Source organism: Apis laboriosa, unplaced genomic scaffold, assembly GCF_014066325.1.
Source record: "Apis laboriosa isolate Shangri-la unplaced genomic scaffold, ASM1406632v1 scaffold5_cov152, whole genome shotgun sequence".
NCBI classification, from domain to species: Eukaryota; Metazoa; Arthropoda; class Insecta; order Hymenoptera; family Apidae; genus Apis; species Apis laboriosa.
Genome location: NW_025223857.1, coordinates 1,306,386 through 1,327,479, shown reverse-complemented (window position 1 = coordinate 1,327,479; position 21,094 = coordinate 1,306,386). Strand labels below are relative to the sequence as shown.

Here is a 21,094-nt window from a genome sequence, read left to right as displayed (position 1 = left end):
TGTTCTCCGCTTCTTTTCTTTTCGTTTTTAGAATTTATTTTTACTAACCGAGAGAGATGTTTTTTTCGTGCAACAGGATACGATAGAACGGATATGTTTTCAAGAAGAAGTAACCGGCACGATTTCAAAGTTGTAAAAGCTGGAGGATCCGTTTGAGCGGACCGCTTTGTGTCCCGCGATAAAAAGTGTTTCAAGCAGGTAAAACATTCCTACTGAAGCGATTCTACCTGATCCACCTGGCTTTCACACTACATTTTCGACCACAGTTTCTTCCTTCCTATGTATGTACGTATCTATAAAGTACTCTGAAAGTAATTTTTTTCATGATTAAATTTTTGTAATTAATTGTCTAAAGATATGGAAAATATGTGAATTTCATTATTTGCAATATTTTAATCTGAAGATTGAGATTCTTGGAAGAACAATATATTCGAAAGCTAAGAGCGTACATATTTGATTGATCGACGAATTATCCTCGAAAGAAAATCCGAGGAGGATCCTAAGTTGACTGAGAGTATTGAAGAAAGTCGTCAAAATTGCAGCTTAAGAACCTAATATCGACGGCTTTCGAGAAGAGGCTTGGATATTACATATCGCTATAAAGTGCTCTTTCTAAAATATCTTCTTCCGACAAGTGATACTGCTCTTCATTTTTTTTTTTTTGAAGTAAGCATTTAATCCATTTATTCCTTTACTTCGTTTCACTATAAAGATCGTATTTCTATAAAGATTAATATTAATAAAATCAATTACACTTTCAGAAAGAGAGAGAGAGAGAGAGAGAGAGAGAGAGAGAGAGAGAGAGAGAGAGAGAGAGTTTTAAAATTCAAAAATAATAGTTTTGCATGCAATCGTACAAGAAATCAATTGTTCTAGATTCTAAAAACGGAACTTGACTATCATAGATATATACTGTATCATAGATAATTTTGAAGAACAGGAAATGCATGATGAGACTGTTTCTTTGCTGGACATCCGGTTCACCACGCGCACTGCGTGTGTCTTATTTGACGTCACAACACACACCTGCTTCCTCACAGCTGTTCTCCAATCCGTGGTGGTAAACACCCTTGACAAATAGTTTTATATCACCATTTTTAATATCTGTTTTCAAACTGTTCCTTCAATTCAATCTCTGTATCGACATAACTATTCCCTTTTGTTACATGAATAAAAAATGTAGATTTTTTATAACAACTGTATATGTAAAATTTAAATAATTAATTACATTGTCAACTTGAATTAAATTGTCAATTTGAGATTTGTAATTGGAAAATGTGAAAAAAGGCATAGTAGTTAGTCTTCTTCTATGGCAATATATTATAATCTATTTTGTATTCTTCTTCTGCCATTGAAAAATTAGATAAAAAGATAATGGGAAATTCTTGTAATGTGTCGATACTAAATCCTTTCCGGATAGTTAGATCTCGCGATTCTCGTAATAATCTCTTAGCTCATGTCAATTCAGTTTACGATCTATCTCTGCTTGGCTGTCTCTCCATTTCTTTTTTTTATTTATATTCCAGGGAAGTATCGCAGTGGGAGCTACGACCATCCCTCGACAAAACGTAAGGATATGTGTTTTACAAACGCCAGACACACACCATCGAGTGACCCAGTCGCAACAGATGCAAGAATATGTGTTATTTCTTTCCTCATCTCTCCCTTGGCCATGTCTTTTTCCCTCTCTGATTCTCTTTTTTCCCATTGGGGTGTATGCACTCCCTGGAGATATTTCTGGAAGGGATGACGAACCCGATCGGTTAACTAGAGTATTGTTCGATTATTATTTCGGTACATATCGTGCACTTGTTATCTCTTTGTGCGGTCATATGGTGGTCCAAGGGTGATCGTGCTGTCGATGACGGATCTGTCGTTGCATCGAACTGTTAGGGATGTCTATGGTCACTTATATAATTCCATATTGCATTTAAGAAAAATATAATTTAATATATTTAATTAATAGGAAGAAATTATTTAAAAAAACAAGATTTAACTTTATATTATTTTAATTTTCAAGATTTGATAATTAATTTATAATTATTTATATTATATTTTTATTATTTTATATTATAATTATTTATATTATATTATTTATATTATATTTATAATTATTAATTATCTTTTACAGGATATATTATTTAATGAATACATAAAGGGAAAATATTGAAATATTTTTAATATATATAAACATCAATAGATGGATAATAATAATAATAATAATGTTAAGATTAATGAATGTTCATGTCTTGTACATTCTTATATTTTACAATTATTACCATAAAAGCAAGCATATCTACAAATCTCTACATTTCCACATGTATGTACTAACCTGTAACGCTGTGTTACAGGTTGAATAATCCTCTATATATCGTAACATTACGATACGATTACATTTACACTTATTTAGTATTTCTTTCTTAGAATTCCTTTTATATATATATTTCGAAAATAATTCCAAGCATGCAACAAGAAATAAGAAATGACAGGAAGAAGAAGAGGGAAGAAGAAAAAAGAAAGTAAAGAAGAAGATAGAAGGAAAAATGGAGGACAATGATCCTCAGAAACGGAGAGAACATCTGCTCTGTGGGCCCAGATCGTAGCATGTCCTCCTTCAATAAGAGGCGATCGCGTCGTGAAACTTGTCCCACCTCACCACGCATAGGTATTCATTATCTTCGTCTCTGGTGCCTGCTCGATCCTTTTTCCGCGCGATCTTTTTCGGTCCATGGAACATCTGCGGCAGCTGCAAGACGGTGGCCTGCCGCAGCATACACGGAACGAGGCAGGTGCTCACCTTCGAAGAAGTTTCTCCCCCTAACTCTGCCAATTACGCGTGCCTCTTTCTGCCTCTCTCACTTTCCTCGTTACTCTTCATTTTCCCGTTTTCAAATCTTTTTACGAATCATGAATCATAAATAAATATTATGGTAAAAATAAACAAGTTTCTTATAATAATCTTGTAAGAATTTAGTATTAATGATTCATTAATTGATTTGCTTTATTTTATAAAGAAACATGTTATGTTTTATGTTATTTCTTTTACAAGGATGATAAATTCGGAATCAAATATGAGTTTGATATCCTTCGTTTTCTTTTTCTCCACTAATAGAAAAAAAAAAACGATATATACAAGATATAAAAATATATAGAATATAAGAATAAAACATAAAAAAATTTTCTCCCTTCAATTTTTTTTGCCCTCTAGCCAGATTCTTTAACGACGGACAAAATTGAGGCACGTGCACCGAGTTGCACGCGGGCGATCTCTCTTTTCGACCGAAGAGAAAAAAAACAGCATGCTCACGCGCTCCTGATCACCGTCTGCCTACAGAAATTCGCTGCCCCAACAAATTATTATAGATTATCTATAGAATTAATAATAGAGATCTTTTAATAATAATAATAATAATAATAAATATCGATAAATATATAATATCGATCTATAAGTATATGTACTTTAAAGTATCGAACAATAGTTCTTACAATCGTAGCTAGAGGGTATGTAAGATAACTTGAAACACTTTATAACGTGACACGAAAGTAACATAACCAAATTTAATTCTTAAAAGAAAAAAATTGCCTTATAAATAATGCATTCTTAAAAAATTATTTTTTTTATTATGTCATTTATTTTTTTTTATTTTTATTATGTTTTTTATTACAAATTTTCATTATTTTAAATTCATCTTTACAAAAATCTGCATTATTTAAAATGGATTTTCGAAAACACTTTATAATACGTCCTCTGTATTTCAGTTAATTAAATTTTAGTAATAATTATAAAAATGAACGCATTCATTTTCATATAAGAATTTAATGACGATAATATTATTGACTTCAGAACTTTTTAAAACACTTCAAAGGAACAGAAAAACTTTAGGGATTTGATCATGCAGCCTTCTCGGATTCCAGCTATCTAACAGCTGCTCTTCGTATCTCGTTTTTTTTCTATGTCGTGCTTTTCCATGTGTATGAACACTTAACAAAGTTTTTTTGGTTTGGAAATTTATCGTGTTAAATCCTTTGCATTCGAAGTGTTAAAATTATACTTATTATATAAAAATAAAAGAATTTAATTTGATATGGATACTTCATGGATTTTATAATAATAATTATCTAATTATTATAATATACATTAGATGATAATTATCTAATGTTTAAATGATCACTCACCCATACAACATTGCAGCACCGGCTATACCACCTCCACACTGTGCAGCAATGTAGAGAGCAGCTCGTAGGAGAGAGATTCGTCGACACAAAGCGAAAGATACTGAGACAGCTGGATTCACATGACTACCTGTACCATTTTATTACAAGTTTTATTACAATTTTATACTATACAAAACAAAATTGAATATCACTTTATGTTATTATTTATTTTATATTTTCTATATTTATATTTATAAAAATTAGAATTATATGTTTTACTATTCCAAATAAGTGTTAAAAATTACAAATATTTATGAATTAGAAATATAGAACCCTCATATATGGATATGTGAGAATTTTAAAGAGTGAAGTCCAGAAGGATATTTTATAAAAAATCAATTTTCAAATCAATTTTATTCGCATGCGATAAATTAATATTTTACACTCAACTCATGCTATTTGCATATCAGTTACTATTAAAGCATTAAAAAGTGGAAGATATTGTCTATTCAAATAGACAAAATCAATATTTAGAATAATACAATTAAAAAAAAATCTTTGCAAAATTGAAGAAATTTTTGCTAAATTATACAAACGAACAAAATTATATTTTATTCTGAAAAAAATATTTATCTGGATTTTTATTTAAAAAACAAGGAAACAAGTATCTATATAAGATGATACATGAAATATATATACATGTGCCATCTAGGACACGCTCTCGCACATGCTCTACTATATGCATAGTGTATTTCCATTAGTTATAATTGGTTAATGAGTCAATCGAGAGAGATGGAATCGTAAAGAGCGAATATAAACGATACGATAGTGTGCATAAGTATAAAATTTTCACAATTAATATAAAATACTTCTATATATCAAGAAATTATTTCAAAAACATAATATTTTTAATTATTTGTCTAAAACGCAATTAATAAATATAAAAAATATGAAATACTTTATAACATAACATCACAATCAAAAATGTATGTTATTAAAAATATTAAAAATTTGGTGGGATTACTTTGAAAATTATGAAAGCATTATTCAAATTGTGAAACTTACCACTGATATGACCAAAGATGAAGCAGATTGCCGAAATTGCAAAGCCGGATGCTATAGCAGTGGCTAAGACGGAGAGTCCGCTTCCAGAAACCGCGGAAGACGCAGCTGCGCCAGATACGATAAGACTGAAAAGAAAAGTAGCGAAACACTCGACAGCCACTGCTCTCCAAAGTTCTAAGCTGCGAGCTTCTATAGACATAGGCGCTTTCTTCTCCAAGAGTTCTGTATTATTTTCCTTCAACGAAGAGATCCTCGTAAGTAAAGTCACAATATGAGCATCTAGCTCTTTTGAAAACGTTTCCGTAGGCATTTTTTTTTCTTAATATATAATAAATTGATAAAAGAAGAAAGAATCTATTCTATTTTTTATAATTTTTTTAAAGCATTCTTTTTATTATATTATATTTAGAATGCACTTAAATGTCCAATATCACAAAGTTCACACTTCCACACAATAATAAGGGATAGAATAAGATTTGAGTAGTTCATAGATGAATTGTAAAATATTGACACAATGAAAGAGCACAAGATTGGACAAGAAATAGACACATGAAACCAATGTTGCCAGAATGGTAACGCACTTTCGAGTGACAAGACGATCGTCGAACAAGTGGGCCCCGGACTGTGCGAGTGCCTCCACCATCGCACCGCCCCCACCCTTCGACCACCACCGGTGCATCTGTTCTTAAAACTCAAGGAAATCTGCTGGTCACTACGCGCAAATTGTATATCCTAAAAAAAGTAAAATTTTCTGAGAAGAATATCTTAGACGAAAGTGAAATGTTAAGAAAGAAAATGATTAACGTATAATTAATATTATAGTATCTTATATGGATTACATTCTATTGGAAATTAATAGTTAATATTAGAATATGTTATTTGATAATTTTGAATTATTTTGTCTTTTCTTTTGATATATTTTTTTTTTTTTTGCGAAAAATATATTTTTGAAAATACATTTTAAATTTATAATGGAATTTGTTAATTTTGCAATTTTAATTCACACAAAATTGTATCTTTCATTATCATTCTTTAGAAAGGAAGTTTATTTTTATTGAAATAAATTATATAATAAAGCAGATATGTTAATAAGTATTCCAAAATTTTTTTAGATTTTTTGATTTTTTTAAATTGGACAAAATAATTATATTTATCAAGAAATGTCCTATTCCCATGACTTCATTTTAATATCAACAATTTTAATATAAAAACAAAAAGAAAATATACGCACAAGAGGATGCAAACAACAATTATAATAAAGTCTATTTAAATGCTGAATTAGGATAGATGCTGAATTAGTATCTGAATGTTATGAATAATAAATGTATTCATTATAAACTATTTAAATTTGAACATTTTACAATATATAAAAGACTAATCGTCTTCAAATCATATTTATATCTTCTTATTAAAATTAAACATCATATGCGTAATCTCTAATCTAAATTATCAATTTCAAAAACAGATCTTTTTATAATCAAGAAATAATTTATTATTATAAATAATTATTTTAAAAAAATATATATTATATTTAAAAAATTTTTTATTGTACAATAACTGCTACTTTTATATTCACTTTTGTTTTCAGAAGTCAACCCCGTCGTGTCAAGCGTGACGATTGCAAGAGGATAGCTGAGAACGGATAAAAGTGATTAAGCCAGTCCAGTTTTTTACTGAGACTGTACAAGCGTGTGAGTAAAGTTGACTGGGGAATGGATAATAAATCCAGCAATTGCTGTAAATTGGAGAATTCGCTGAAGGGGAAGCATAGAAAGCAACAGAAAAGACTTTTACTTTGTTACAACTTTGATGGTAGAAAAATATATATTTCGAATAATATATATTTCTAAATGCAAAATTTTCATATTATTATCATCAGTCGGTTTTTTAAAAGAAAATAAAAAAATGGTACAAGATTATCATAATGGAAAGATTTTTTATTGATAAAAACAGTGAAATCATTGATTATCGCATTATTCATACTTCATGATATATCATCAGTTTCAATGGTATAATGATAATCTGATTTTTTATTTTACTTTTAAAAATCATTAAAATTTACAAAAAAAATAAAAGATTTGATTTAAATATCAAGAGAAATTTTTTGATAAGTTCATTAAACGATTTGTATTTGTTGAAAGTATTGTTCATAATGAGTATCACTGATGTAATCTATTTCAGATAAAATCGCTAGATAAGAGTCTGTGAACAGATCATATATAAAAGTATAAATCCCGTTCATGCGATGGCATACTTAGATGATTATAGAAATTTTTGAATCACTACTCTGGCTGTATCGCTTTAGTATATGACAAGTATTTATTAGTGGATAGATGGTCTTCGCAGCGTGTATTTGCACGCAAGAGTAATATTACCATTCAGTACGTTTTGAACGTTAGTCCTAGTAATATATCTATCGTAAATAATTTTCGAAACTTCATATTTGTTATGATGCAATTGTGAATCAGTTTTATAAGTGAATTTATTTTGAACAATTTGGCTGTTTTATAATTCTTCGTTCATTCTTTTTATTCGTAGCAATATCAAATAGTTATCATTCGATGATACATAATATTCAAAACAAAAATATTTATGATGTAATATAAATTTATAAAAAATAATATTTTAAATGTGAATTATAACTTATTATAGCATATACATATAAATTAGATTTAAATGTTTGCTAATTTTAATTAAAAAATAATAGTTTTAAAACGTGACAGTTACAGGGTGTTGGCCTACGCGTGTGTCAATCCATTGATTTCGTAAGCGCACGTGTACAAAAATCGAACGTTTACCCTTTTCTTTTTTTAAAAAGAAAAGAAATATGTTTCAGTTATTTCTATAATGATTTCTCTTTTCTGTATATATTTTTAATAAGAATATAACTACTAGTAAGATTTTACTTTCATAATAGCTTTCCCTTTTTCTTACTTCATTGAGAGTTTCTTGGAAGACCGAGTTTCTCGTTTTACTATATGTCTAAAGAAGTATTATGCATGTATACACATCGTATATATACATTTGTTTGTTTGTGTGAAAAACCAACTCGCACGCGGGCAAGATGGCTGCAAGTACTCCATACTCGTCGATTGGACGCGTCTGTTTTTATCTTTGTCTCTTCACAATTACGGTAATCTGTCATGAACAAATATCCCCGGGTAGTCGGTATTACAGTCGTGATGGAGTATATGTGCCTTTAAACGGGCCGGATCATCGAACCGACACTTATGTTTACAAAGACAGAAGGTATGGATATCGTCCTAGTTATTTGGACGTTGTTTACAAAGAACATACCAAAGCACCGGAGAATCGGTATCTTTATGAGGTAAGATAAAATAAATAATAATTAATTTTGTATTATAATGAACAATAATATACGTTAATATATTTATTTATTTTTAATATATAAGATTATAATTAAAAATGTTATTTTAAAGGACACAACTTCAAGATTTCCTTTACCTGGAGTGTTAAGTGGTTGGCGAGAAGATCTTCAAGGAAAAGAGAGACCTGACTCTAAAAATCTACATAGAGATGTAACTGTGAGCACAAATTATGGACAAGTGCAAGGGTTTAAAGTTTATTTATATGATAGTCCTCAAGCAAGACATAGGCCTTGGAGTTTACCAGTTGAAAGAGTTACAAAGCATGTTAATGTATTCCTTGGTATTCCTTATGCTATGCCACCTACAAAGGAAGGACGTTTTAAACCACCTAGACCTCATAAAGGTTGGCAACTATTACAAGCTGTGGATTGGGGACCAGCTTGTCCTCAGCCTAGTGCATATACTGGTGCTACTAAAGGAATCCGAGATGTAGATGAAGATTGTTTGTATTTGAATATTTTTACTCCATCAATTGATTCTGGTTTAGCTCAGCCATATGCAGTGATGTTCTATATTCATGGTGGAGAATTTTCTCATGGAGCTAGCAATTTATTTCCAGCTCATATGTTAGCTGCATTTTATAATGTAGTAGTTGTTTCTATTAACTATCGATTGGGAGTTTTAGGATTTTTAAGTACAGGAGATGAAAATAGTCCTGGAAATTATGGAATTTTGGATCAAGCTATGGCATTGAGATGGGTATATGATAATATCAAAGCTTTTAATGGTAATCCTGATGCAATAACTCTTTTTGGACCTGGTGCTGGAGCTGTAAGTGCAGGGTTATTAATGATTGCACCCAAAACTAGAGAAATGGTATCAAAAGTAATAGCTCAATCAGGTTCTGCATTAGCAGACTGGGGAGTTATAATAGATAAATACAGAGCACAAAATACATCCAGAGTATATGCAGAAATGTTAGGCTGTAGCATAGAAAGCAGTTGGAAATTGGTACAATGCTTGAAAAATGGTAGATCTTTTTTTGAATTGGGTAATTCTGAATTGAAGCCACATATTGGAATGTTTCCATGGGCACCAGTATTGGATATCAATTTCACAATACCTGATAATTGGTATGAAGATTGGAGAGCATCAGATTGGCGTTTTTTTATGGAAACACCTGAAGAAAGTATAAAGAATCATAGGTTTAGAAATAATTTAGCATATATGGCTGGTGTAACTACTCAAGAAGCAGCATATCTTATATGTATGTTCTTTTAAATTTTTATAATTTTATATATTTATAAATTAAGAAATATTTAATTTATTGCAGATAACAATGTCACATTGGCCAGAAATCAATATATTATAGATGTAGAATTATTCGAACAAAAAATCTGGGAACTTGTTCTTCAATATAATTATACTTTAAATTCTCAAGGAGTATATGAAGCTATAAAATACATGTATACATATTGGCCAGATCCAAAAAATATTACACATATTCGTGATCAATATATTAATGTAAATTCAAAATATATATATATATATACTTTGACTTTTATAATTATATATTTATATAATGTTGCATTTTCAGCTTTTATCTGACTTTCATTATGTTGCTCCATTTGATAAAATGGCGAAATTGTTAATAGAAAAACATGTACCTACGTATTTATATGTATTAAATACAACAGTGGAAGCATTAAAATTACCACAGTGGCGAAGCGTTCCTCACGATATTGAACTTCTTTGGTTAACAGGAGCACCGTTTATGGATATTGGTAAGTTTGCAATAATTTAAAACTTTTCGTTAAAAATAATATAATAACAAAATTATTATATTATTTAGAATTTTTCCCTCAGAAGTGGAATTTAAAGAGAGATATGTGGACAGACAATGATCGGAATATGAGTCATTTTTTTATGCAGACATACTCAAATTTTGCAAAGTATGGGTAAGTTTTTAAATAATATAAAGTTAAGTTATTTTTAATTATTACATATATTCTTAAATATATATAAATATTCTTAAATGAATATTTCTTTTACTTCGTTGGATTTTAGAAATCCAACACCATCGCAAATTTTAGGATTACACTTTGATGTTGCTAAGCCCGGTCAATTACGATATTTAAATATCAATACTACTTTCAATAGTTCAATTTTATTGAACTATAGACAAACTGAAAGTGCTTTCTGGTCTATATATTTACCAACTGTTATCGGTCGTTTAGTACCTACATATCCTCCAGTTACTGAAGTAAGAATATTATATATATTCTTTTTTATATATAAATTTAGGAAATTCTTAAAAATCTAGAAATTTCTTTTGTTTATTTTTTATTTTATTATTTTTATTATTACAGTATTGGTGGGAACCAAAACAACCATTGCAAATTGCCTTTTGGTCAGTTTCCACTGCTTGCCTGTTATTAATCGTGCTTTCCGTAGTATGTTGTATGCTTTGGCGCAATGCCAAAAGGTAAGAAAAGGTAAACAGAACCAACCCCATGATAGTATTTTTATTTTAATAATGCATGATGGGTGATGGTTCTGATTTAATAAAAAAATAAATATTTATTATAAAAAATAATATTGAAGATTGAAAATTAACATAACATATATACATTTCTATCTTTGCTTATAATTCATGCAGCAAGACAAAGGCTGCCAGATTATATGCAGGTAATGCATAAATTTTTTATATTTCATTGCACAGCTTTAAATATTGAAAGCTCTTGTATTAAATAAGATAGATTAATTAGTTATAGATTAAAGAATTGTTATGAATTAGTTATGAATTAAAGAATTTTTCATTTTGGTTTTATTATTAATTTAATTTATTTTTTTACATTTCATTTACATTGGAATTAGTAAATAATCATATTTGAATTATATTTTTTTACAATATTTTTTTTGTATTTTTTCTTGTGCTTAGACAATCTGACCACTACTATAGCGGAGACATCCTGATGGTACGAGACGATGAACCTTCGGAGGGAATCGAGAATATAACTCGTACTTCAAAGGAAAATATTCATGAATATCGTGATATGCCACCAATCAAATCTAGAATACCGCGACAAAATGAAATAAAGCTTCAAGAACGATTAGCACATAATCGAAAATTTAGTTCGACTCCATCGCTAAGAAGTAACTCTAATACTTCATTGAAAGATATGCGTTCGGAAGGATTTGTTACCAGTTCACCAAATGGACAACCTAAATTAAGCAAAGCTATGAGTCAGTCTTCGTTACCCAAAAGTAAAAGCAAGACACATTTAGTTCAAGGTATTCCGCAAACAGCTGTATAATATATTTTTTATTACAGCTGTCTTATTTATTTTTCTAAAAAAAACTATATTCAGATAAAAAATTAAAAACAGTATGTGTTCATATATATACAAAATGTTTTTTAGTATTACCATTTATGAAATATTAAAAAACACTTTGTACATAGAAAACTTGAAAGATTATCATATTAATGATTTAAGATAATGTTATAAGACTTTGCTAAATATTTCATCCGTCCATAATAATATTAATATATTAATATAACACTGTATATATTAGTAGTTATATTTTGTACTTTTTTATGTTCATTTTTATCATTATAAAATATTACTTTTTGTTAGGCCTTATTGTTGTTGAAAGATAATTTAATTCAAAAGAATATATATATATATATCATAATAGATATGAAATTATAGAATGCATATGTCACACAATAATATGTATTATGTAATAATAAATATTAATATAATTAGATCAAGACAAATTTAATAATTGTATAAGTTTAAAAAGTAAAATATAATATTTTGTTTTTTTTATTACAAAAGTGATAAGTATAATACATATTAATAATATATATATATGTATATTTATATGTACACTCTTATACATGTTTATAGTATTACTAGAAGTTACATGTAATTTTTTAAATCGATCTCATCATTACTGCCATCAAATTCCAATATAAAACTTTTAACATATTCTATTATATCCAATTATAGAGATATACGTTGATATATATATATATATATGAAGATATATTTATATATGTTTTAATCTATAAGATTTTTATTTTCTATGAGAAATGTTATTAATATGTACAATTATGATCGCATTTAAATTAAAAAGTATTTAATTGCATATTATTTTTAAAAATATCAAAGCATATAGTTAGACTAAAATTTTTTTCAAATATAAGCAATATTCGAGTTTTTAATAATTAAAGTTAAAATGCAGCAACATTCATGTCATACATTTTATTCTTCAGATATTAAAAATGTCTATTATATAATTTTACAAATCATGATAACCATAAATAATATTCTAATGTTTAATGAAAGATAAAAAAACATGGGACCAAAACGTGTAAACGAACCAAAAGTAAGATTTAAATAATAAAAAATATTTGTATTTCTTTTTCTGTAACATAAATTAAAATAAATTTTTTATAAATATTTATAAGTATTGAAAATTTGTGTGTAGAAATATGTGTCCAAGGGCAAAGAACGAGTGGATCGTGAACAACAAACGAAAAATCAATTTGATCCTCTTTATTTAGAAGTCAAACATCTTGAAACAGCGATATTATTACTACAATGTGAAGAGAAACCTATTTTGTTAGCTGCTGCAGCAGCTTTGTCAAAATTTGGCAGTAAATCTCAGGAAAATTTAGAAGTTTTATTCGATCTCGAAATTGTGAATAATATAATTCCATTGATTAAACACGAGGATTTATTTACTCGAAGGTTTATTTTAATATTTTAATAAAAATTATTCATATATATATATATACATATAAATTTATGTAATAAAATATAGATTTGCCGCAAAATTGTTAGCCGAAATGATAGCTATTCCTAATGTTCGTAATTTCATCTTGGAATCATCCGAATATTATATCCCATATTTTATCAAGGTTGTAATCCATGAAAATGATATCTTCCTGCACGAATTTTCATTGTTAATTTTAGCAGAAATAACTAAAGACATATTTGGAGTAGCACAATTATTAAAACAAAGTTCAGATGTAGATTTTCTGTTCGAAAAACTTTACTCACCGGATCCTGACGTGAAGAAGAATACATTACAAATTATATATAATCTATTGCAAGACCCTTTAGGCGCAGAGAAAATCATTGAAACTAAGGTTCATTAGGATGAAAAGTTAAACGATATATTTTGTTAAATTTTTTCTGCATTTGTGATTGCTATTTGAGATAATGTGCAATTTTCAGGATTTTAATTTGGAACAGGTCTATGAGCTTTTTAATTCACCTTATGGTGAAATCCAAAAGCTCGCACTTGATGTAATAACTGATCTAGTACGCAGAAATCAGGATGAACGGTTGCAAGAACACTTTCGACGTACTAAGGGTCTTGAGGCTTTATTGAAATTTTTGGATGTAAAAATTTTGGATAAAAAATATTCTTACAATGAGAAAAGAATTTTTCTATTAATATTATTTATAAAAATATATATTTCTATATATTAATTTAGAACATTGAGTGGTTAGATCTTCATACGAATGCGCTTTGGATCCTTCGATTCGCCTGTGACAATCCCACGACAGTCGAACAATTCAATGATATTGGTGGTATCAAACAGATATTAAAATATATAGAAGATACGTTACATTCGAAACTTTTCAAACAAATTCTGGATATAGCTGTTTGTTTATCGCATACATCTAGGGGTAGAAAAGTAATGCATATAATCTAATGAATTTATTAGATTTAATTGAATTTTAATAATTATTTATATTTCTATTATTAATTCTAATATTCTTCTTTTATACAATTTTTATTGTAATTTTTTTCCATAAAAAGTTATGATTTTCAATGGTTATTTAACTTAATATAAATTATAGATTTTTTTTCTTATTTGATAGATGCTGCACATGTATGGTATCGTCGATTATTTGTTACATACGTTATTTGGTAACGTGCAAGAAATGTACGAAATTAGTTGTCACGGTATCGGTATGATGGCTCTATACAGTCGAGCAGCTAAAGATTTAACTACAAGCAATTGCGTGAAAAACATTCTAGGTAGATTCGATGGATCTTTTTAAAATCATGTAATGATTTAGCAATGTCATTTCAGATGTGCTGAAAAATGATAATTTGAACTGGTCTGCTAGACAAGCAGCTTTATTTGCTTTAAATCAATTAATGAAATGTGATATAAAGAATTGTGAAGATTTCTTAAGTATTCAAGGACAGGTAACACGATTTGTCTAATTATCCATCGAGCAATTATTCTTTAACAAAAGATATCTTAAAAATATTACCTTTAGAATTATTTGTTGTGGCTGATGAAAACAATAGGAAAAGTTCCAGTTGAAATTTTAGTTGATGCTGTAGATTGCCTTATTTCAATAGCAAGAAATCAAGTATTGAGAGATATTATTATTAACACGGATATCATTGAGGCTATGTGTGCATCTTTCGAAGTATATTTTCTTTTTAATTTTAATTTTCTAAATTTTTACCAAAATCAATCAAATTACAAATTTTCAAATGAAAAACGAATTACCATTCGATTAATTTTATAGTTAACCTGTATATCGATGGATGATTTCAAAATCGCCTGTTGTAAAGCTTTATCCATGATGTGTCTAGAGGAGAAGGGAAGACAAGAATTTCTAAAGATCGAAGGTCCCAAAAGATTATATAATCTATTATGTGACATCAAATCGATTCCAATAAGAAACGCAGCTGCTCAATTGATTCAATTGTTATGCGCGGATCCGGTTCTGGCAAATGCTTTTGTTTCGGCCAGATTCTTGAATTAGTAAGGCTTAAAAAAAAAATTGTTTTATGACGAATAATACATAATACACGAACAATAATATTATTTACGAAAATAATAAATGATATAGCATGTTGAATAACCGAAGCACTGCGCGAATCGTTCCTTCTTGGGACACGTGTATAGAAGCCTTATTTGATTCACATCTGCCGATCAAGTTCGCTTTTACTGGACGACTTTCATTGCACGATATCACTCATGATGGATTTTACGTGCTTCGAAGAAACGTTTGCACGTATGATATTCTTAGATTTTATAGATATTTTCATTTTTTAATTTTTTTTAAATTTCTTTTAATTTTTATCAGATTTCCTATATTGGATGATATCCTTCGATTCAAATTCTGTCCTCTGGAACCTATCTATGTAGTCAATTGTAGTGAACCAGAAGATTGTAATCAATTGAATTTGGAAGGTGAAAAATATTATTTATTTACGTATTTTTTTTTTTCTTTTAATTAAAAATGATAAGATCATTCTTTTGTAGAATCGAAAGAAACAATTAGTCGTGGCGTTTTCTTGTCGACCGAAATAGCAAAGTTAACATTGGATACCAAGTTTGGTACTCTTCAGCGTGATACTTGTCTCTATAATTATGTAGAATTATTTAAATGCAAATTAATCGCTAATGAATCGAGAAACGTGTAAGAAAATTATTCTAATTTTTTCACTCGTGCAATTTCCATAATCATCATACTATTTTTCAATATAGAGTATCAAAAACAACAAAAGGATTTATAAATATCAATTATGTAGTCTCCCGTGCTCAAATGTTAGCTAAATTTGTTTCTCAACAAATGTCAGGACCAGATCCTCTTATTACATGCGTGGATCACCAATTAGAGATTCATTTGAAAGAAATTAAAGATACCATAGAAACCAGCGTAATACCATTGGGAATGTTACGAGTTGGTTCTTATTTCGAAAGAGCATTGCTTTTCAAAGTGATCGCCGATAGAATACATTTACCTGCCGCCTTGGTGCGAGGAGAATATGGTAAAGCTTGGATCGAAATTGCTGTACCAGAGGTAGAGGATATTGGATTTTTATAATTTTTCTTCATCAATTTAGTTATTAGATTTTTATTATCCGTTAACATTTCAATTCTTATAAATTAAATTTCTTAGCTTAGAATAATTTTATTAGGTGAGAGTTCCAGTGGAAGAAAATAAATTTCATGCTTATGTAGACAGAGACACGACCTGTCCAGAAATTGTTACGATTTATCAACCTCTGCAACAATATCAACATAAATATATAGATTCGAATCTAATCTTCGAAGATCGTGCTTCATCAATTTTTCCAACAAAGCTGCTGAAACCGAACTTCATTGTCGATCTGATGGATTGCCCTGGAGATTTGATTCCAATTGACAGTCAACGAGCCAGAAAATACCGCGAAAAAAAATTAATCTGCGATATTACATGTTAAAACAAGTATATTACATGTTAAATCGCAAGATTTATTTTCATCGAGATTTTAGTGTAACTTTATTTCCATTTGCACTCTCATTTTCTTTGGATTCTCTTAAAAATGGCTTAAAAAAGTGTTTATATTAATAAACTGCAAGAATTTTATTTACAATAGTAATATGCATTTATGGGTAAAAATAGAATCGATTGGTCTTTAATTAATGAAATTGACCAACGTCTATCTTTATCGAGTCAACAACGATTAAAGTGACGACTTTAATGTTATTGTTGCATCATTGAATATTTAATAAATTACTTTTTACGATAGTAAAAGAGGAGCACTTCGTTTCTTTTTTAATTTGTTCCAGATAAATACGTATTGAAACAGATTAGTTCAAATGCTTTCCCAGTTCTCCAAGTTTCACCAGTCCAAAAAAACTGTTCTCCTTATCGAAAATAGCGAATCTCGGTGAGCTAGCCTCCTTGAAAACTAAAACATCTTCTTTTCTAAGAAGTGTCACTTGAGCTGAGAAACAAGTTTGACTAATGTTGCGCGCATGGCCTGAATTGTCGATCTAAAATCATTAATAATAATCGTTTCTTTTTATCATTATTTATAATATATTTTTTATTTTATTCTATATTCATTCATTTTTTGTATAACAAAAAAAAAAATGAAAGCAAACTTGGCTAATGAATAGTATTCCTTTATCTGGTCTCAGAAAAACTACTGCTATCTCAATTTTTTTTTTAGGTTAGTTAGGTTAGTTATTTATATCATTAAATGAAATAAAATTAAGAAACATGATAATGTTCTATTGTATATATTTATCAAATTTCTTTTTTTGCTCTTCAATGATTTTGATATCAAATCATTTATTTTTCAAACATTAACATTATTATTATCTTACCATGCACTGAAGAATAGGCTGATTGTTCACTTGAAGATGAAATCCAATTTCATCGTGATCGTCATTGTAATGAATCTGCGCATAAACTAGATATAATCCTGGTTCATAAATGGTAACACTCCCATCGTTGGACATTTTGAAATACTCATTCATGCCAAGATTATTCACCCAATCGCTTGGTTTCCATGCTTTAAACATGCTATTTCCATGACGAATTCTTCCATTTCCAGCATAAATATCTTTCTCTGAATATCCATTCTTATTTCCATCGTAATGGACCGCGATTATTTTTCGAGAATGGGTCGTATTCTTCCGAAATTTGCGCGGAACTTTTTTAATGCGGTTCGTCACAACTTGTACGTTAGACTCATCACGAGGCATCGAAGATGCCACGGTGGTATCCAAAGACGAGTGAATATAATATTTTTTTGAAGGATGCCTACTGGATACAACAGACCTGCGAGAAACAATGAAATGGAAATACTCAATGCTTTTTTCTTACGTTCTCTCAACAGTATTTAAAAGATCCTGGTATTTTTTTTTTTTCAATGTCATTATAATATATGATATAAAATATTAACAACTAACATATTTTGTTCCTCTTGGACAGATTTTTCCTTTAGCATCTCTCGAGAAGTGGAATCAGAAGCAATTGTTCTTTTGGTATGATTTTTAAGCAAATGTCTATTAACGAGTAATCTCTTGGAATTCTGATTCTTTTGATCAATCGATCGTTTATGTTTTAAGGTTATTTTCCAATCCGACAAAAAGTCTTTCGTGTTATCACTAGCGTCTAATACATCTCGTTTTCGTTTAGTATCATTCTTCTGATTCTCCATTTCCTCTTCCAAATTATTTTTATCCTGACTGCGGTCTCGATTCGAGTTATCATGATTTTTTTTCGATTCTTCGCTTTGTTTACTCCCGATCCTGCGCGTTGTTGGTATTAATTTCACTAACGTTTTATCTGCAATAGGAGGATCCGGCGGAGAAGGTACTGGGGCAATCGTCGACGAATCAGGGAAATCGGATGGTCTGGCGCCAAATATCGGAGTATAATCTTGCAAAGAAAACGTATCCTCGTCATAGTTGAAATAATCTGTCTTGTTGATATTTACTTCCTCTGCATCGTCGTCGTCGTCGTCATCGTCATCGTTATCATCATCGGTATATAACTATAAACAAAAAAAAAATTATTGTCAGCATCCATGTGCTGTTATTTCTTTCCAATTTTCTTGTAAATATTTACAACACATTTACAAAAAAAAAAAAAGATAAGATAAGTTTCTTGAAGAAGACGCAATGAAGAAAAAAGATAATCAATAATCCTTAACGTAATAGAAACGTCTTGGAAATTGTATATAATTAGATTGTTTAATCATCACGCAATATACATAGTCAATTTGTATGCATCAAATTTTATAAATGGTGATTATGCGATGCATTACGTAAATAATTGCGCGAGACTCGAATTCTAAGTATTGAATTATATATTTATGTTATTAAATTTTTTATAAAATTATTTATATCATCGAACTATTTTATGCTCGTTTACATGTAAACACATGGTCTATTTGTCCGTGACTTTAAGCTTCATTCAAGACTGATAACCCAACCTTTTCTTTTTTTTATAATAGAAGACTCGTTAGAAAAAAAGTCAATATTAGTATTGGAATTTAACAAATGTTAAAAATATCTTCGTTTGTTTTTAAGAAGAATTGTTAAGCCTTGAAAAGAAAAGAAAAAAAAAAAGAAATAGTATATTGTTTTATGGAATTTTAATCTTGTATTATTCATAAATTATCATGTTTTTATTTTTCAGTTTAAAAAAATAAAAGAGACATTTTGATATGATGATTGATTTACATACTCACTAGTGAATAAAAAAGCATCACCTGTTCTTCAAAAGCTTTCACTTCGTCGAGTAGATCTTCTTCCAAAATACGATGTTTCAAACTGTCCACACTTCGTTTCAAATCTTCAATCTCTCGTGCGTTGATCAAAGAATAATGAAACTCCCAACATTCAAGAGCCAAGCAAAGAAATGCAATTAAGAGTGCCGTCACGCTTAGAATCGTATTTCTTTTCGGTCGAAAACGTTGTTTATTGTAGCCTTGTTCAAGGTCAGATTGAGAGATACTCAAGTTCTCTCTGGAAAAGCTAAGAAACGATCGTGTTTCCTCCTTTATGTGTACATCGTTCATTAATTTTTGCTTTATTCTTGCAACTTTTGACTCTTCTTCAGGGAAAATAGAAGTCATTGTGACAAAAAAAAACTAACAATATTTAAATATTAAATATTTAGAAATGTTTAAATTACACTGCACTTTATAAAACACTTATTAATATTGTGTTTTTCTTTTCTTTCTTTCTTATCCTTTTTTTCAATTCAAAAAATATTATTATAATATAATATTCATCCAAGGAGAGAAATAGCATCCATTTTTCTTCGATATATACAATTTTTTCTCGATTCACATTACACGTGAATCTTTGACATACGTTAAACTCACATTTCGTTGCATTATTTTTTTAAAATAACACTTTCATATTTTTTTCCGTTTCAACTTATTGTTCACTTTAATTGCAACAAACGCAGCAAAAGTCACAAATTGATTAAATTCTAAACATGAATTCCAGCATTTATCAAATCGAGATAATAATTCCAATATTTCTTCTTCTTTTTTTTTTTAATTTTTATTTTTTAATCGAACAATATAAACCACCTGATTTCACGTTTTTAGAAATTTATAATAATCTACGATGTTAAGTGGCTTGAATATTTCAGTTCTAGCCCTCTTTAAAACTTGTCCAACGGGTTTTTTCCCCTTCCGATTAGAACAGCGAACAAAACCACAGGCGAAAATGATCAAGATACGTCCCTTTGGTCCTTTATCTCCGCCCACTAACTTTTCGTCTCCTCCTTTTCTTCCTTGTTTTTCTTCCTATCCTTTTCTTCCCTATAAGAGATATCTCTTCGACAATTTATGTTATTTTTCTATTTAATTGATCCTCATAATTTCATTGTTCTTTAACTTTACCACTTTTCGATTCCTTGGTTCATTCTTTTTTTTTTCTTTTTTTTTATGCTTAATATCTTTTATAATAATAAAATATCAATATAAAACAATACTGGAATAATTTAGAATAAATGATAATTTACTCTATCGTTGTTGTTGATTTTCTAATAGATTTGATCATCACTGGAATGGAAAAATTTCAAGTTTACTCATGAAGAGTAGATACAGATAAAGAAGGAACGACCATCGTGTTTGACAGACTCGACCGTACTGGGTAAAAGGAGCGGAAAGCATTTGAGTTTATTGCAGCAATACCTCTCAGATCTCAGTGGCGTAGATCAGTAATATGGAGACGCAGCTTTCATCTCTAATCTCAT

General features: G+C 29.2%; 4 protein-coding genes across 11 annotated transcripts in view; 2 read left to right on the top strand and 2 right to left on the bottom strand.

Moving 5' to 3' along the window:
- LOC122717939 (neurogenic protein big brain) overlaps nt 1–5,826 on the bottom strand; it is a 12,734-nt gene extending 6,908 nt beyond the window's left edge. The window contains exons 1-2 of the mRNA XM_043942490.1: nt 5,221–5,826; nt 4,177–4,303 (exon numbers count right to left, since the gene is read on the bottom strand). Coding sequence (XP_043798425.1) covers nt 4,177–4,303; nt 5,221–5,530 — 437 coding nt within the window. The 5' untranslated portion in view covers nt 5,531–5,826. The remainder of the gene's footprint in view (nt 1–4,176; nt 4,304–5,220) is intronic.
- On the top strand, nt 5,391–21,094 carry LOC122717938 (neuroligin-4, Y-linked). Of its 6 annotated transcripts, none has more exons than XM_043942483.1 (12): nt 5,391–5,474; nt 6,809–7,032; nt 7,402–8,548; nt 8,661–9,816; nt 9,883–10,073; nt 10,147–10,333; nt 10,402–10,507; nt 10,617–10,812; nt 10,919–11,034; nt 11,491–11,843; nt 12,832–12,944; nt 13,047–13,769. In XM_043942483.1, the coding sequence occupies exons 3-11, from the start codon at nt 8,285–8,287 to the stop codon at nt 12,906–12,908; spliced, it is 2,646 nt and encodes an 881-aa protein (XP_043798418.1). In that variant the 5' UTR covers nt 5,391–5,474; nt 6,809–7,032; nt 7,402–8,284; the 3' UTR covers nt 12,909–12,944; nt 13,047–13,769. The 6 variants fall into 6 exon arrangements, with proteins under 6 accessions (XP_043798418.1, XP_043798419.1, XP_043798420.1 ...); XM_043942484.1 differs by lacking the exon at nt 13,047–13,769 and adding an exon at nt 13,027–13,043; XM_043942485.1 differs by lacking the exons at nt 12,832–12,944; nt 13,047–13,769 and adding an exon at nt 20,889–21,094.
- LOC122717944 lies at nt 13,870–16,447 on the top strand. Of its 2 annotated transcripts, none has more exons than XM_043942501.1 (8): nt 13,870–14,265; nt 14,453–14,612; nt 14,668–14,786; nt 14,861–15,016; nt 15,119–15,357; nt 15,446–15,789; nt 15,862–16,018; nt 16,087–16,447. In XM_043942501.1, the coding sequence occupies exons 2-8, from the start codon at nt 14,453–14,455 to the stop codon at nt 16,424–16,426; spliced, it is 1,515 nt and encodes a 504-aa protein (XP_043798436.1). In that variant the 5' UTR covers nt 13,870–14,265; the 3' UTR covers nt 16,427–16,447. The 2 variants fall into 2 exon arrangements, with proteins under 2 accessions (XP_043798436.1, XP_043798435.1); XM_043942500.1 differs by having other exon boundaries at nt 13,877–14,265; nt 14,453–14,786; nt 15,446–15,610; nt 15,683–15,789.
- LOC122717941 (protein eiger) lies at nt 16,441–20,962 on the bottom strand. Of its 2 annotated transcripts, none has more exons than XM_043942493.1 (4): nt 19,572–20,962; nt 18,286–18,872; nt 17,698–18,154; nt 16,441–17,361 (listed from the first exon to the last, which is right to left on the bottom strand). In XM_043942493.1, the coding sequence occupies exons 1-4, from the start codon at nt 19,956–19,958 to the stop codon at nt 17,176–17,178; spliced, it is 1,617 nt and encodes a 538-aa protein (XP_043798428.1). In that variant the 5' UTR covers nt 19,959–20,962; the 3' UTR covers nt 16,441–17,175. The 2 variants fall into 2 exon arrangements, with proteins under 2 accessions (XP_043798428.1, XP_043798429.1); XM_043942494.1 differs by having other exon boundaries at nt 19,593–20,960.

Excerpts from the sequence above, each read along its gene's own strand:
- LOC122717938 (XM_043942483.1), top strand. The coding sequence starts at position 8,285 with ATGGCTGCAAGTACTCCATACTCGTCGATTGGACGCGTCTGTTTTTAT. Across the intron at positions 8,549-8,660 it reads AGAATCGGTATCTTTATGAG|GACACAACTTCAAGATTTCC; the intron begins GTAAGATAAAAT and ends GTTATTTTAAAG. Across the intron at positions 11,844-12,831 it reads CAAGACACATTTAGTTCAAG|ATATTAAAAATGTCTATTAT; the intron begins GTATTCCGCAAA and ends TTTATTCTTCAG.
- LOC122717941 (XM_043942493.1), bottom strand. The coding sequence starts at position 19,958 with ATGACTTCTATTTTCCCTGAAGAAGAGTCAAAAGTTGCAAGAATAAAG. Across the intron at positions 18,873-19,571 it reads TGATGCTTTTTTATTCACTA|TTATATACCGATGATGATAA; the intron begins GTGAGTATGTAA and ends TTTTGTTTATAG. Across the intron at positions 18,155-18,285 it reads GTCCAAGAGGAACAAAATAT|GTCTGTTGTATCCAGTAGGC; the intron begins GTTAGTTGTTAA and ends TGTTTCTCGCAG.
- LOC122717944 (XM_043942501.1), top strand. The coding sequence starts at position 14,453 with ATGCTGCACATGTATGGTATCGTCGATTATTTGTTACATACGTTATTT. Across the intron at positions 15,017-15,118 it reads CTATGTGTGCATCTTTCGAA|TTAACCTGTATATCGATGGA; the intron begins GTATATTTTCTT and ends TTAATTTTATAG. Across the intron at positions 15,358-15,445 it reads TCGGCCAGATTCTTGAATTA|CATGTTGAATAACCGAAGCA; the intron begins GTAAGGCTTAAA and ends TAAATGATATAG.